The 14,269-nt window shown below is 48.0% G+C and overlaps 1 protein-coding gene across 1 annotated transcript; it reads left to right on the top strand.

Annotated features, from left to right (window-relative positions):
* The first annotated feature begins 6,172 nt into the window (after positions 1-6,172).
* ZDHHC22 (zDHHC palmitoyltransferase 22) lies at positions 6,173-13,303 on the top strand. Its single transcript, XM_074909229.1, has 2 exons — positions 6,173-7,077; positions 11,291-13,303. Exons 1-2 carry the CDS (start codon positions 6,516-6,518, stop codon positions 11,554-11,556), a joined length of 828 nt encoding a protein of 275 aa, XP_074765330.1. The 5' UTR covers positions 6,173-6,515; the 3' UTR covers positions 11,557-13,303.
* Positions 13,304-14,269: the final 966 nt, after the last annotated feature.

Genomic DNA, 14,269 nt, shown 5'->3' with positions numbered 1-14,269 from the left:
CCACAGTCGCAGGACTCTCCCTGTTACTGCCAGCATCAGAGGAATGTAGCTGTTGTGGCAGCTCCTCAGCTCCTTGGTTGCAGAAGGAGAAGCAGTCCCAGGTAGACAGTACCAACTCAGGCAGACCAAAGCAAATCAGCTAAGGTTTCGAGGGATGGCCTTCTCTGTACCCTAGGCATCAAGACCTATTAAAAAAAAAAAAAAAAAGAAAAAGAAAAAAGTACTGTGAGTTGGAAGACCCCTAAGACACATCTTAGAAATCAACCAGTTTTTTCCTTTTCTAAATATACCCTTGGTGCTCATGCTACTGGGGCCACTTGGACTTTCTGACAGAAATGTCAACTGCCCAGTCTATGTGGTGGATTGCTATTCAGGCGTTCAGAAGGTGGATTTTGTTCAATAGACACAAAACGTCTTTTACAGCCTACTCAACAACTCATTCTTCACTTGGAGGCAATTGACCCTTTGTCAATAAACCTTTCACTCTGTCTTCTGAAGTGCTGGAAATCCATTTGCTAAAGGACATTGTCATGAGGGAAGGTGGAGAACAAGCACTTTTGAAAGAGTAGGGTTCTAGATGCACTTTTCCCCCTCATTTCTTTTTCTTCTCTTCATTCACATGGCTTATTGACCTGAAAATGTCTCTGAAATGCAAAGATACATCAAGCCATGGATATGTCGGTAGGTGGCAGATTATTTACTCATTTACTTTAGGACTGTCTGGATTAGTTTTAAATGTATGCCACTATCTGAATCATAATGTGTCCTTACATAAATACCTTGTACACCAAGCATTACCTCCTAGATTAGTTTTACACTGAATGATAAACTGGGAGGTTTGTAATGAGAAAAGAGCAGCTATATCAGCCTGGGGAAGGCTCAACACACTGGGGCAGGAGGTATGGCTGTATAAACCCCCTCTGTTTTTCAACACTGTCCTTGAGGAAGGAGAAGGGAAGGACAGGTGAAGACTGGCTAGATGGGAGCTGAAAAAGAGGTTCAGTAGCTTAACTCATAAATTCAGATACAGCATGCACTTGACAGTGTGCTAAAGTCATGACCATCTGTCAACTGTTTAGTTACCATCTCTTCCCTTGTTAACAAGTGTCCTTCTCACTGCAACCCCCAGCACAACTGATGCAGCACAACTGTCAATCTAGGTCAAAATGATTAAAACTCAGCTACCTAAAAGTGTTCTGTCAATCTGCCTGACCTCAGTGCTGGGTGCCCCTCAGTTCTCAGGTACTTGCACAACAGATACAATACCCCAAGTCCTTCAGTCTTTCAGAGGTTTCCAAAACACAACTCAAGAGAAAAGAGTGAGGGAGTAGGTTGGCTTCATCTAGAGAAGTCATGGTAGACACTTCTAACTATGTAAAAGACTCCAGAGAAGAAAGGATTTACTTGTTCTCGTATTCACTATACATGTGATAAAGACTAAGGGCTGCAAGGGAGTGTCAAGTTAGGCATGAGGAAATACTGTGAAAGGATAACAGTGAATTGAATTGATCACCTGGGAGTCATGGAGAATCTCCATCACCAGACATTTTCAAGACCTGATCAGACTCTTGTCTGCAAGGGTATAGTTGGGGCAAAGATAAGGAGATACTGGGAGAGATGGTTGAGTTGGTCTCTGAAGGTCATTTCTCACTATGAGTAGGAGCTTAGCATTAGATTTCTGTTTCAGGAAGGTCAGGTCCGTCCTGATAAACCTCAGTAGTATAACCCAGAGCTGAATAAGGAAAGAACTGAGCTCCCTTTTCCTCTCAGTGTTCATGTCTCCATCTAGGCAGATTTGAAGCTGGTCAGCATAAAGGCATACAGCTTTGCTGCCAACCGTGCTATATTTGTTTCATTGCTAAATAGAAGACATCAGGCCTTGCCTTGCTACTTTTCATGGCCATTCAACTTTACCAAACAGAACAGAAAACCTCTCCAGACATTGTGGGTGTTCAGATTTTGAAAGCTAACTAACTGGAAAAAGGGGGGGGGGGGGGGGGGGGGGAAGCCCACAAAAACTTCATAAGGCTTGTATTTAAGTGATAATTTAATGCAAGCAGCATCAGGTTTACCACAGAGAACATTAACTCCTTCTAAATTATAACAGCAAATAGCAGAGATTAACTCACTCATTTCGGAGAAAAATCACCATCAGACTGTATCTTGAATGTTAAACTAACAGGGCTGTCTGAGGCAATGTGCATTTTGAGTTGGAAGAAATTAAACATAATTTGGGTTGCAATTTAAAGCAAGACCTTGAAAGATGTTGAGCAGGCTGTAGCAGAGCACGGCATCAACTGGAACTGTATTTTATTCTGCTTAAAATGTCTGAGCACAGGGAACTAGGAGATCCAGGGATCAAGCTACCAAAACTGTCATGTGCCAGTCCTCATCATGTATAGCCCAGGTTACTGAACTAGAAGATTAAAACACCAGCTGTCTGACTGGTATAGATTATGCCAGTGACTTCCCACCCTGCTTGCTGAAGGGCCATATTGAGAAAGGGTCCATACCAGAGAAAGCCCCTCCACACAACTGGCCAGCAGGGGAGAGGGGTGTGGTGACACTCAGTGACATCAAGGCAGGGGTGAGACAGAGGGACTGGCTGCAGTATGCTATGCTAATTTCTGGAGTACATCTGCACAGCAGATAATAAGAAAAATAAAGTACTCTTCCAGAGAAAGGGATATAGCATAATTCCTACCCTATTCAAAAGACAGGAAAGTCATGACACAGGTGAGTGATCACAACAAGACTCTGTCCAGGGAAACTCTGTCTCCCTAGAGAAGGAAAAGGGAGATAGTATTTCCGAGCACCAGACATAAAAGTTGTCTCATGATGTTGATTTTTACAGCAGGAGAAAATCAAGTTCCTCCAGTAAATATTGTTACTTTTTAATGCTTGCTCCAAATTAACTACTGTTCTTGCTATTCACTTACTCCCTGTGCTAATCTCTTTATTTACCCGTCTCTTTCTTATATACACATGCACACGCATAGGCAAATTCATCCCCAGACAACTTCTCCCCCATCCTGCCAACAGCTCGTCATATCATCACAACAGCACTGAAAAAGAAATTTTTTTTTACTATATTCTAGAATATGAAGCCAGAATTTTGACACTGACAAATCATAAGCATCCATTTGCAGAAGCATTTTAATGAGAATGTGAGGGATAATCTGCTTCACCATTCTTCCATTCCAGTGGAAAACAGGTCCTTTCCTTTTTCCTTACCCTTTTCCTTTCACCTTGTCTTGCCTTGCCTTGCCTTTTGCCTCCCCTCTCCTCTCCTCCCCTCTCCTCTCCTCCCCTCTCCTCTCCTCTCCTCTCCTCTCCTCCTCTCTCCTCTCCTCTCCTCTCCTCTCCTCTCCTCTCCTCTCCTCTCCTCTCCTCTCCTCTCCTCTCCTCTCCTCTCCTCTCCTCTCCCCTCCCTCCTTCCTCCCTCCCTCCCTCCCTCCCTCCTTCCTCCCTCCCTTCCTTCCTTCCTTCCTTCCTTCCTTCCTTCCTTCCTTCCTTCCTTCCTTCCTTCCTTCCTTCCTCCCTCCCTCCCTCCCTCCCTTCCTTCCTTCCTTCCTTCCTTCCTTCCTTCCTTCCTTCCTTCCTTCCTTCCTTCCTTCCTTCCCTCCTTCCCTCCCTTCACTCCTTCCTTCCTTCCCTCCCTTTGGCTACAGCTTATGATGCTCCCTATGTAGGCAAGATTAATGTCTTTCATGAGATGCAGTCCCTTCAGTCAGGAGTCTTTCATGACATGAAAAGGTTTCTCTGTAATTTTTTTATGATTATTTTGATGTAAGCTGTTAAAATATGGAGAAAACACTGTCTGATTATTTAAAGATAAAATCCAGGCTGGGTCACATATCTCTATTGCAAGGCTCAGTCTACTTTAAGTTGATGAGTTGAGGGAATATTGGAGGAATTTTATTCTCACTAGTCGTGACAGCAGAATGAGGGAGGTGGGAGTGAAAGCTTGATTGGTTCTGAGGAGCTTTCCCTCCAGTTCTGCCAAAGGTGTCTCTTAGTTGTTCATCACTGCGGATCCAGTGCCTACAGGCTTGGTTTGTACTTGCTTTTGTTATTGCCACTGTTTTTCTCAGAAACCTTGAATCATGAAAGTTATCTGGGAGAAAAAAAGTTATTTCTGATAAAGAACCCTTGAACAATTAGTTGCTGTCACCACTCTTCATGCTAGTGCACGTGCAGAAGACAAACACAGCCACTCCCTCCTCCAGGCCTCTCTCCCTAGAAACTGAGACATGAAACACACTCTAATTTTCCTCTGAACCTTCAGACAAAGAGAGAACCTCTTTTGGAAAAACAGAGTTTGTGCTGAAGGGCTGGCCAGTAAGCCTAGGCCCTAAGATTAGGTTAAATGCATCTTTCTTTGACTTTTGACCAGCACAGCGTTTGACTGTCTCCAGGGGCAAAGCTGCAGCCCAGAAGCCCTCTTGTCTCCCTTTTTCCTGTCATGGGTGTCTCATCTGCGGAGGGAGAGAGGGATGCTTCTCATCAGAGCTGGGAGGGTGCAGTACGTAGGTGTGTAGGAGAGTGAGCGGCTGTGTGTAGCGCCTGTGGAGACAGTACAAGGACTGCGTGGGTGTGCAGAGTGGGGTGAGGGTGTGCAGCTGTCAGAGGGCAAACACGTGTCTGCAAAGCTTCTACCAGCATGTCATACTGCCCAGGCACCACCTGCCCAGCTCAAAGCCTTTCCTAGCTGCCTCCTGTTGTGCAGAGGTGTCCTGAAAACCCAGGGAAGCTTGAACCTGCAGAGACTCTCCCCCAGATTTCCCCTTGCCTCAGATGCTGCTTCCAACAGGAGCAGCTTTAGGGTGGCAGAGAGACACACTGAAAGATCACCTTGTCTCCCTCACCTATGTTGTGGGAAGGAAAAATGCTCTGCAGGCTGGAGCAGGCAGGACATTCCTTCCCACTGCCCTGATCTCCTTGTGGGACTTAGGACCTCAGAGCCCCATGCACACCCTTCTCCTCCCCAGGGCCCCGGGTCGTTCGCGGAGGGAGGTGAAGGGACCCGCAGGGGGTGCGGGTAGTGCTGAAGGGACAGCTCCGGGGTGCTGAAGGGACAGCTCCGGGGTGCTGAAGGGACAGCTCCGGGGCGGAGGGGCCCGGCCTGGGGACACGGGCAGGGGAGAGACTGGACACGAACAGAGTAGGGGGGAGAGAACCGAACAAGAACAGGACGGGGGAGGGAGAGAGAGTGAGGGAGAGAGAGGAAGAGAGGACAAGGGCTGAAAAGCATAGAGACAGGAACCGGGACAGGGATAGGGACGGAGACAGGGACAGGGACAGGGAGAGAGACAGGGCAGGAGACTGAGAGAGACAGACAGGGGGTAGGGACGTGGGGAGACAGGGACAAGGCTGAGCCTGGAGGGACAGGAAAGGAGAAAGGGAGGGCGAGGACAGTGGAAAAGGGAGAGGGAGAAGGATGGAGAGGGAAGGCAGGGCAGTGCTCCGGCTCGGCTGCCGTGGGGGTGTCGGCATGGCCGGGGCCGGCCACCGCGCCGGGCGGTAGCGGCGGCTCCGCCGGCGCCAGACACGCCGGTACCGGGTGGTACCCGCCGCGCCCGGGGACAAGCGAACGGCAAGGTGGAGGCGTGCAGTCCCCAGCGCCGCTGGGCCGAGGTTGGGCCGACCCCCCCGGGCCGCCGGGGCTCTGCAGACACCGGCGGCGCTGGGGAGTCCCTGAGGCTGCCAGGGAGGGGGTGCAAGGGGTGCCGGGGCACCCGCGCCGCCACCCACCTAGCTCCCCGCTGCGTTTGTTCCGCCGGGCTTTCCTGTGCCCTGGCGATGCAGGCTGAGCCCCGGGGTCGGGGGGGCCGGGGGTGCCCGCCCGACGGCTGCGGGGCCGCCCCGGCTCGGTAGCTCAGCGCCGCAGGTTGCATCCGGACAGCACTTGACCAGCTGTTTTGTGCATTTTCTAATTTCGTGCAGAGCAGAGCAGCGGTCATAGAGGTAATCTGTAGATCCGTGGCTTTAAAGGATAAATTAGAGCATTGGATTTGATCCGTATTGCAGTGGATTAGAGCAACCTCTCCCCCCTCCCCTTCTCCTCCCCCCCCCCCCCCCCTTTCATTTCACTCCCCCTTCCTCCAGCACCACCTTTTTTCCTTTCATGCAATACCAAAACTGACCCTGCCTGGCAGAGGGACTCTGCTAGGCGAGCAGAACGGTGCCCACATCGCCGGCACACCGCGGGAGCCGGCTCTCCCCTTCAGCCTCCGCAGCCCCTCCGGGGCATCGCTGCTGCAAGTTCCCCGGAGGCAGACGCCAGGACTGGGGTGCCTCCTCCGGGTGCCGGGGAGCGGCCGCTGCCCACGGGCTCTCCCTTTGCCCCGGCCCAGCCGGGGCCGTGGGGCGGCGGCGGGGGAGAGCGGCCCCCGGAGGGCATTTCCCGGAGGCAGCGGGGCCGGGACCCGGCAGGAAATGGAAGGATGAAGTGTGCAGCCGGAGCGGTGATGTTCCTTCTCTCCTTGCTTTCCCCTGCAGGAACGTAATCCGCAATGCTAGTTCTCAGGTTGCTCAATGTTGTCGCTCCAGCCTACTTCTTGTGCATCTCCCTAGTGACCTTCGTCCTTCAGATCTTTCTCTTCATCCCCAGCATGTTCAGAGACCCTTCCACCACCCCACTTTTCTCTCCTGCTCTGCTGCATGGGGCCCTCTTCCTCTTCCTCTCAGCTAATGCCCTGGGCAACTACGTCCTTGTGATCCAGAGCTCCCCCGAGGACTTGGGCAAGGGCTTAAACTCGGGCAAAGGAGCCGAAGTGGTGGCGGACTGGCTGGATGGAAGCAGGTCCCCTGGCTCAGCCTTGCCCAGCACTCACTTCTGTAGACTGTGTGCCAGAGTCACCCAGAGGCATGACCACCACTGTTTCTTCACAGGGAACTGCATCGGGAGCAGAAACATGCGAAACTTCATCATGTTCTGCCTCTACACCTCCCTGGCTTGCCTTGACTCCTTGGTGGCAGGCATGGCTTACATTTCTGCTGCACTCTCCATGTCCTTTGCGAACCCGCTGGCCTTCCTCACTCTTCTGCCTCACTCCATCAGCCAGTTCTTCTCAGGTAAGGACTTCTTCCTCAGAGGTGAGGAACTTGTTCCTCCTCCAGGGCTCCTGGGGTGGGGGGGACATGATCTTCCTCAGATAACTGTGTAGGGGAGTGGTGGTGGGGAAACGGGCAAGAGGGACAACTGGCTGTGTTCAACAAAGCCCTCTTTGGAGGCTAGAGACAGCCTTTGCAAAGGACTTTTCTTCACCTCTAATAAAAGTTGGGACCCATTCCAGGTTACAGCCACAGCCCTATTCCTAGTGCATTTGGCTCGGGAAAACGCTCTATAACCAGCTTGCTGGTGATAAAATAGGGCTATGTGTTGTTCAGGGAGTGTGTTGCAATTAAACGGAGGAGAGGGATTTCACTCATTGTACTGCAAGTGGAGGGGATCTTTTGCCTGTCCTACAGGCAGAGGTGGGGGGTCTGAAGGTTTCTGTATCCTACTAGTCTGCAGGTTCCCCATATCCCAGTGGAGGTATTCTCTTCACCCAGGTCCATTCACCCCCTCCACTGTCACCCACCTCCTGCCTCCTGGCAGCACAAACTTACTGAGATCTCGCCATCATTCCAGCACAGGAGAGGTAGGGTTCAGGCAACAGCAATCAAGAGAAGAGTTAAGGTGATGTGATTAGCCACCTCTCTTGTGACCCCGGTCTGGGACACAAGTCCACAGAGAACTAGGGGAAATTCTCGGTGCCTGCTCTTTGCAAGACCACACCAAAAGCAAATACTTTCCTTCTTGTCCCCATCCCTTGCACTTCCTTCTGCTTCTCCCCCTTTCCCTCTCTCTTCCTGCCTTTCCATAAATCTCCACAGCCCTTCCCCATCCTCCTCCTGATTCTGCTCCCATAACTCTGCTCTTCCAGTCTTGCCTCTTCACCTTTCAATACAAACACTCTAACCTCAACCCTTTCTCTGTTCAAACCCAAGAGCTAGATAAAACCTGGTCTCAGAGAAGGGACTATGCAGACCGTTACTCTGCTCTGAAGGCGACTGCAGAAAAATGTCATTTCCCCCCCGGTGCAGCTCATGCCTCACACACTTAGATCAGCCTTTGTTAGACTAAAATAGGTATCACATATATTTTAGCTTCACAGATTCAGCTGAGCTCAGAAAGAAGGACACCGAATCTGTCTTGGATCATGCACCGCCACCAGAAGTGTTTATTATGATCTGAACGTGGAGTCTCCACTGCCGGGGATACAGGTCTCAGAGAGGCCCCAGCTTGCTTTTCAGATTCCAGGCTGGGTTTGCAGGGTTGCCATCTGAAAACAAACAAATATCTCTCTACTTGGCAAATTAGCAGATTTGTCATGGTAATCACTGAGACACAATAAACATGAAATTCTGCCATGACATTTTTATGGAGTCATTTTTCCAAGTAGAAGAATTTTTGTAAATAATGTTGCATGAGCTTCACTAGCATTAAAAACACTGGGAACGGTTTTCCCCTGTGCCTAAGATCCACTCAGCACAGTAGCATAGGAGAGAGAGCAGGGGTGTGGGAGGAGATTATCAAAGAATTAATTCTCTCTCTCTGACTCTTAGGACTCATCTGCACCGAGCTGGGTTTGGGCATATGTTTGAAGAACCACTGAAGTGCCCCAGCTCTGGTGTCAGCAATTGCAGTGCCAAAGAGAGCATGTGGGTAGTGTTTGAGTGAGACACAACGGGTCTGGGTGCAGGGCTGGGAGCTGGGAGCCAGAACACCCTCAAAAAGTAGCAGCTCCTGGTAGCTCCCACCTAACCTTTATCTCATCTGGGGTGAGAACTGCTGCTTCACACAGTAATCACAGGCGGGTGGCATCTTGGTTGCTTGGAAGGAAGGCCCTACTGGGTTTCTACCAGCACACTTAACCTCCAGTTCAGGAAAGAAAAACAGCCTGGAATAGTTACCTGGAAGGGTTGTCCACCCAATATTTGTCAGCTAACATAATTATTACTTAAACCTTGTTCTAGGACCCAAACAAAGCATTCCTATAGCAGGGATAAAACTTTACCTTCTTCTCCATCATGCCCTCTGCACTGGAGAAGTAAAGGAGGATGAAGGGTGAATCTGCTGGTCTTATGTCAACTGAGTGTTCCCTGCTTTCATGCTGGGAAAATTTTCAATTGGCTTGTTTTGCCCAGACTGTGCTCGGATGTGGATTTCAGAGTCTGACCCAGAGTCTATAATTTCAGGCTGTGATTCAGCTTTTCTGGCATAGATAATGTATGGCAATAAGCTTGAGATCACACCAGGTCAGATAGAGCAAAAGTGAATCTGAGACTAAAATGGACTGTGGTGATGAGGGACAAAGAGAACACTCTTGTAAACATGGGTCAGATTGGATCTACAAAAGAAATTATAGAAAATGCTTTATGTAGATAACCCGAAGAAAAGGTTAAAAAACCCAGGTGTCTGGAAAGCATGGCTCAGAGATGTTGAATTCCAGCAGCTCATAGAAATAAAGCATACAGCTGCCTTGCAAAGGCTCTAAAGAAAATAGCTGTCTTTCTCCAGATCCCATCTGAATATCAGCTGTAGGAAAGAACAAATGTCTGTCACACTCTGGTCAAGTAGAAGAGGGAGAGAGAAGTCCATATTTGGCTCTGGGCTTCCTACCTGATGGATTAAGCTATTCCGACAGAATTGGTATGAGGATTTGTCATCATCCTAAGGGGTTTGTTCTTCCCTTGCTGTATTGCATGCAAAGCCCACTGAGCTGAATGGGATCTAATGAGAAGGGAAAGGTGACATTGCATTTAGGAAGAAAACTGAATGACTGCTGTGCCTTTTTCAAGTGAGGACAATCTCTGAAATCTCAAGACTGTAGTCAGTGTCCTTACAAATCATCCTTAGAGGGGCCTGCTGGCTGAGCCCAAAGCTCGATGTGATAGTCAAGGGCCAGCCCCAATCTCTCACTTACAGCACTGCCAGGTGGAGAAGCCAGGATTCACAGACTGCAAAACCAGGTGACACCACCTAATCCGTGCTTCTGTATAAGAAAAGCAAGAGATGCTTATCCAGTCACGCTTGTACTGAACTTAAAACCTGAAGCAGCCATGTACCTGTTCTAGGCAGCACAATGCTACTGTCCATGCAATCCCTGCTCCAGAGAATTGCTCTTGTAGGGCCTTTGAGAGAATAGAGCTTTCACCTGCCCAAGTCTCTCTGCCCCGTAGTCTTTCAGAGGGATGGGAGCATGTGGGAGCTTTTTCATTTCTAAACCTCACAGGAACTAGTGAGAGGATATTGGCTATTTATACTGGTATTGACACAAATTTAATTTTTTATTGTGCACCTGTGTGTAAATATGGGTATTTAATAATATACCAATATACACAAAATATGTGTGTACACATTCATATGCACACACAGGGAATATTATTTTAATGAGTGTACATCTGCCTATGCACTGAAAGGTCACTCAGTAATAGCTGATATTATACTAATATTTTCCAGGAGTTCTAAAATCATTGTAGAGCAAAGGGCCCACAGAATATTTTTGCTTAAATACATTCAGCATAAATATAAACCACAGAAACTGTTGAACTAGGAGCTTCAGACCTACAAAGTATTTTGAATATTCTAGCAGCAGCTTTAAAAAAGGAATTTGGATTGTATTTTGGAAAGGTTTCTCTTTCTGTTTCTTGCATTAATGTAAAAAACTGCCTTTTCACAATGGTAGAAAAGTCATTACTGATTTATTTTTCTTTTTTACCATATTTTACATAGATATATAGTGATTTGAGAGAGAGAAAGCCAGAATCTTTCTGTGTAGTATTAACACACACAGTAAAGCTTCTGGAAGCATCTACATGCTGTAGGACCCACATCTCTTTTTGAAAGGAACCTAGAAATATCAGATTCGTTGTGATGAATAGGTAGATCCTTAAATAAATTAACCAGTCTTGAAAATAGTGCTGAAGTCTTACAGACATGTTTCACTTCTGGCTGAATTTGCCCCTGTAATCTAGATCCTCATATTAACAGCAAAGGGAGAAGTGTATGGAGACTATTATAATTTAAGTATTTCCCCAGCAGGATCCATTGCATCAGATGCTACAAAGGAAACAATTTTATATAGTTAGAGCAACCAGCTTGTCTTGCTCCTAACTCCCCACTTGTGGCCAGAGAGTATAGGCAGCTCGTCGGTTCTCTGGGCTGTTACACTAGCATGTGAGGTGTGTCTAAACTCTTTCTTTTATTGTCCTCCCTCCCCCCCATACTCCTGTCCTGCAGGAGCTCTCCTTAGCTCTGAGATGTTTGTCATTCTCATGCTCTACCTCTGGCTTGGGATCGGACTGGCCTGCGCTGGCTTCTGCTGCCACCAGATGCTGCTGATCCTGCGTGGGCAGACGCGGTACCAGGTGCGGAAAGGGATGGTGGTAAGAGCCCGACCCTGGAGGGAGAACCTGCAAGAGGTCTTTGGCAAGAGGTGGCTGCTAGGACTTCTCATCCCCGTGCTGAATGTGGGAAGTGACTACCGTAGGCAGAAAGAGAAATAAAATCCCTGGGCGTGTGTATGCATCCCATGCACAAAACACCTCCCCTGTTCTCTCCCACTGTCTCCTGGATCACTAAAGAGCTGGGCTACTCCATCTCTTGGGATTGCAGCCTCTGTGGGAGGAAAGGACTAGCTATCAAACAGAATAAATTTAGCATATTAACAAAGAGATCACAAACCATAGATGAAAAGATACTGCAGCTTAGTAGTCACATCACTGCACCTGTGTATGTGGCAACAGCCTTTGAACTAGCAGAAAAATTAGTCAGACCCTCCTGTGGCTTCCTGCCCGACTCCTCCAGCCCCCAGCCCCATTAGCCACCCTATATAATCCTTGCAGGAGCTTTCAGAGAGCCTGGGCTGTTGTGGTAGACTGTAAAAATGGTGTCCGTTCCTTGGGAGGGTTTTGCAGGGTGCCTTTTTGGCTCTCATATACTTGAGGTTAACTTCACAGTACTGAGAAACCTCTAATGACAGAACTGCAATGCAATCAAGATACCCTAGGAGCAGACTATGCACATGGCTAATGCAGCAGGTAAACCTTCTCTCCACAGGCTAGAAAATCAGGAAGAAAACAGAGAAATCCAGGATTTCTCATTTCTGTTCTTGATCTGCTCCCTATGCCATGATATGTCAGGACTGTAGCTTTGCTACTTATTTTTAGCAGTCCTTTGCCCAATGACACAATCCAGGCAAAGCTGCCCTTCTGACAGGGAGCAGCAAGCATATAAATCATGATCAGACAGAGGCACAAGGAGAGGAAACCGCAAAGGTGAATGAAAAGGCTGTGTTTAAGAAGCTGTGATGAGGCAGGCTATGCGTGCCTGTGAGAGAGGGAGGAAGTGTGGACACACAGAGCTGTCGGGAGGGTGCCAGGAGCCCTGCTGATGTGTCTGAGCCCTGAGGCATAACGCTTTTGCAGGGGGCACCTGCACCTTCAGTGCTGTGAAGAGTTCAAAATCCCAGAAGACACAGGGAGGTTTTTCAGCCAGTCAGGACGCTTCACTTTGCACTAAAACAAACAAAAAAATGTTTACCTCAGACATCCCTGCCACACCATAGTTATAGGCTCTCCGGGGCAATTCCCTCTCGCATTGCTGCAGAAGGGTAAACTCACCTATGTTATAACTCCATTAAGGAGGTTAATGGAATTACTACAGGGATTAATCAGCCTAATGTGTCAGTTGTTTTCTAGCTGCAGCAACAGCCCATGAGATCAGTGCTGAGATCCTATGCTAATAGGTGCCTTAAGAAAGGATACCATGACATCTCTAACAGGATCATAGCACTGGATTCCCCAGCAGCTGCAACAAGAAGCCTCCATTTTGGCAAACTGCATCAGCTTATGTGGGCCAGATAGGAATCCATTGCTTCTCTTTAATAGGCTGGGGAGTATGCTGACAAGCTGTGAAAAATGTTATTTCTTCCTCAGAAATGCTCTCGATGCATCCTAAGTAGGGGAATGCACCTGCTTTTATCCTTGCGTTTCTCTCTCATGAGCCAGAACAGAGGCACTCATTCCTACAGGCTTTGTAACTGTCCCTCATCACTTCACACTTGTTTACATGTTTGGATCAATAACAAAGTCTATTGTGATGAGCAGAGTAACCATGAAAATATACCGAAAAAACCCTTAGTTGGATAATTAAAACATGTAGGAAATACATCCTTTCACACTGTGTGTGTTCGCATGAATGCACCACTGTTTCCATGTGTAATACGCTGTATTTTCACTAACAGTGAACAATAAAAACCGTTCTGGTTTTTTACATGAGCTGTATTGTGCTTTTTAACAGTTCATTAGCTGTCTCTGTACATTTGTTACAGCATACACACAGACATGTTGAGGGAAAAAGGATTTGTTTACTGGCTTTGCCAGTAATTCATCATATGATTTTGGACCCTTCCTGCCTGAATGTAATGACCAGTCTAAAAATGCATCTAATAACTAACTTGCAGACCCTATTCTATTTATAAATTATACTATTGACCTCAACTGAAATCTACAGGAAAATTAAGCTATTATCATCACCCACAAACACCATCTTAACGTAAATTATTCCTTACTGGCACAATGGCATCAAGGTGAGCAGACAGTCACCTTGTTGCTAGAACCAGAGCCAGCGCCTCGTGCCATACACCTCAACTTGGAAGGATTCCCAGGATTATTCTTATTCCACAGACCAGTTGATCCAACTTCTTCTTTTTCATATATTTCTAGAGACAACAGACTCCCAACATTTCAGCCAGCAGCTTCCTCATGTCAGCAGAAATTATGGTTTGACACCCTCGCCCTCTGCTTTTGGCATTTGATTGACACTGCAGTCTCAGGCAGCTCGTGGCACTTGGCACCTGCTGCCACACTGCCTCAGGCTGTGAGCTCTTCAGGGCCACACGCTGAGGAGGGCACAATCAACTCACAGTTTTGGGGGGCTGCTCTGCAAGGACGGCCCCAAAGCAGCACAACAGGATTAGTTGTCTATGAAGCCTGTTGCCTCTTCACACCAGGGCTGGATCATGCCTGGCCCCGGTGTCAGGGTCACAGCTGTCTGCCCTTCATGAAGTCTTAGTCCTTGCCGAAGCACAGAGAGATCCCAGTTTGAGTAACTGCAGCACAGTTCCACACAATTATTCTTTCTGTCAGACACCTGTGTTCCTGGCTGTAAATTGCTGCATCGCCATTTTATGCAGCTAAATGGTTCCTTTGCAACAAA

The sequence above is a fragment of the Athene noctua genome, chromosome 6 (assembly GCF_965140245.1).
Source record: "Athene noctua chromosome 6, bAthNoc1.hap1.1, whole genome shotgun sequence".
NCBI lineage: Eukaryota > Metazoa > Chordata > Aves > Strigiformes > Strigidae > Athene > Athene noctua.
This window is presented reverse-complemented; position numbering and strand designations above follow the sequence as displayed.

Coding starts and splice junctions, on each gene's coding strand:
- ZDHHC22 (XM_074909229.1), top strand. CDS start 6,516: ATGCTAGTTCTCAGGTTGCTCAATGTTGTCGCTCCAGCCTACTTCTTG. Junction 7,078..11,290: donor CATCAGCCAGTTCTTCTCAG/GTAAGGACTTCT, acceptor CCTGTCCTGCAG/GAGCTCTCCTTAGCTCTGAG.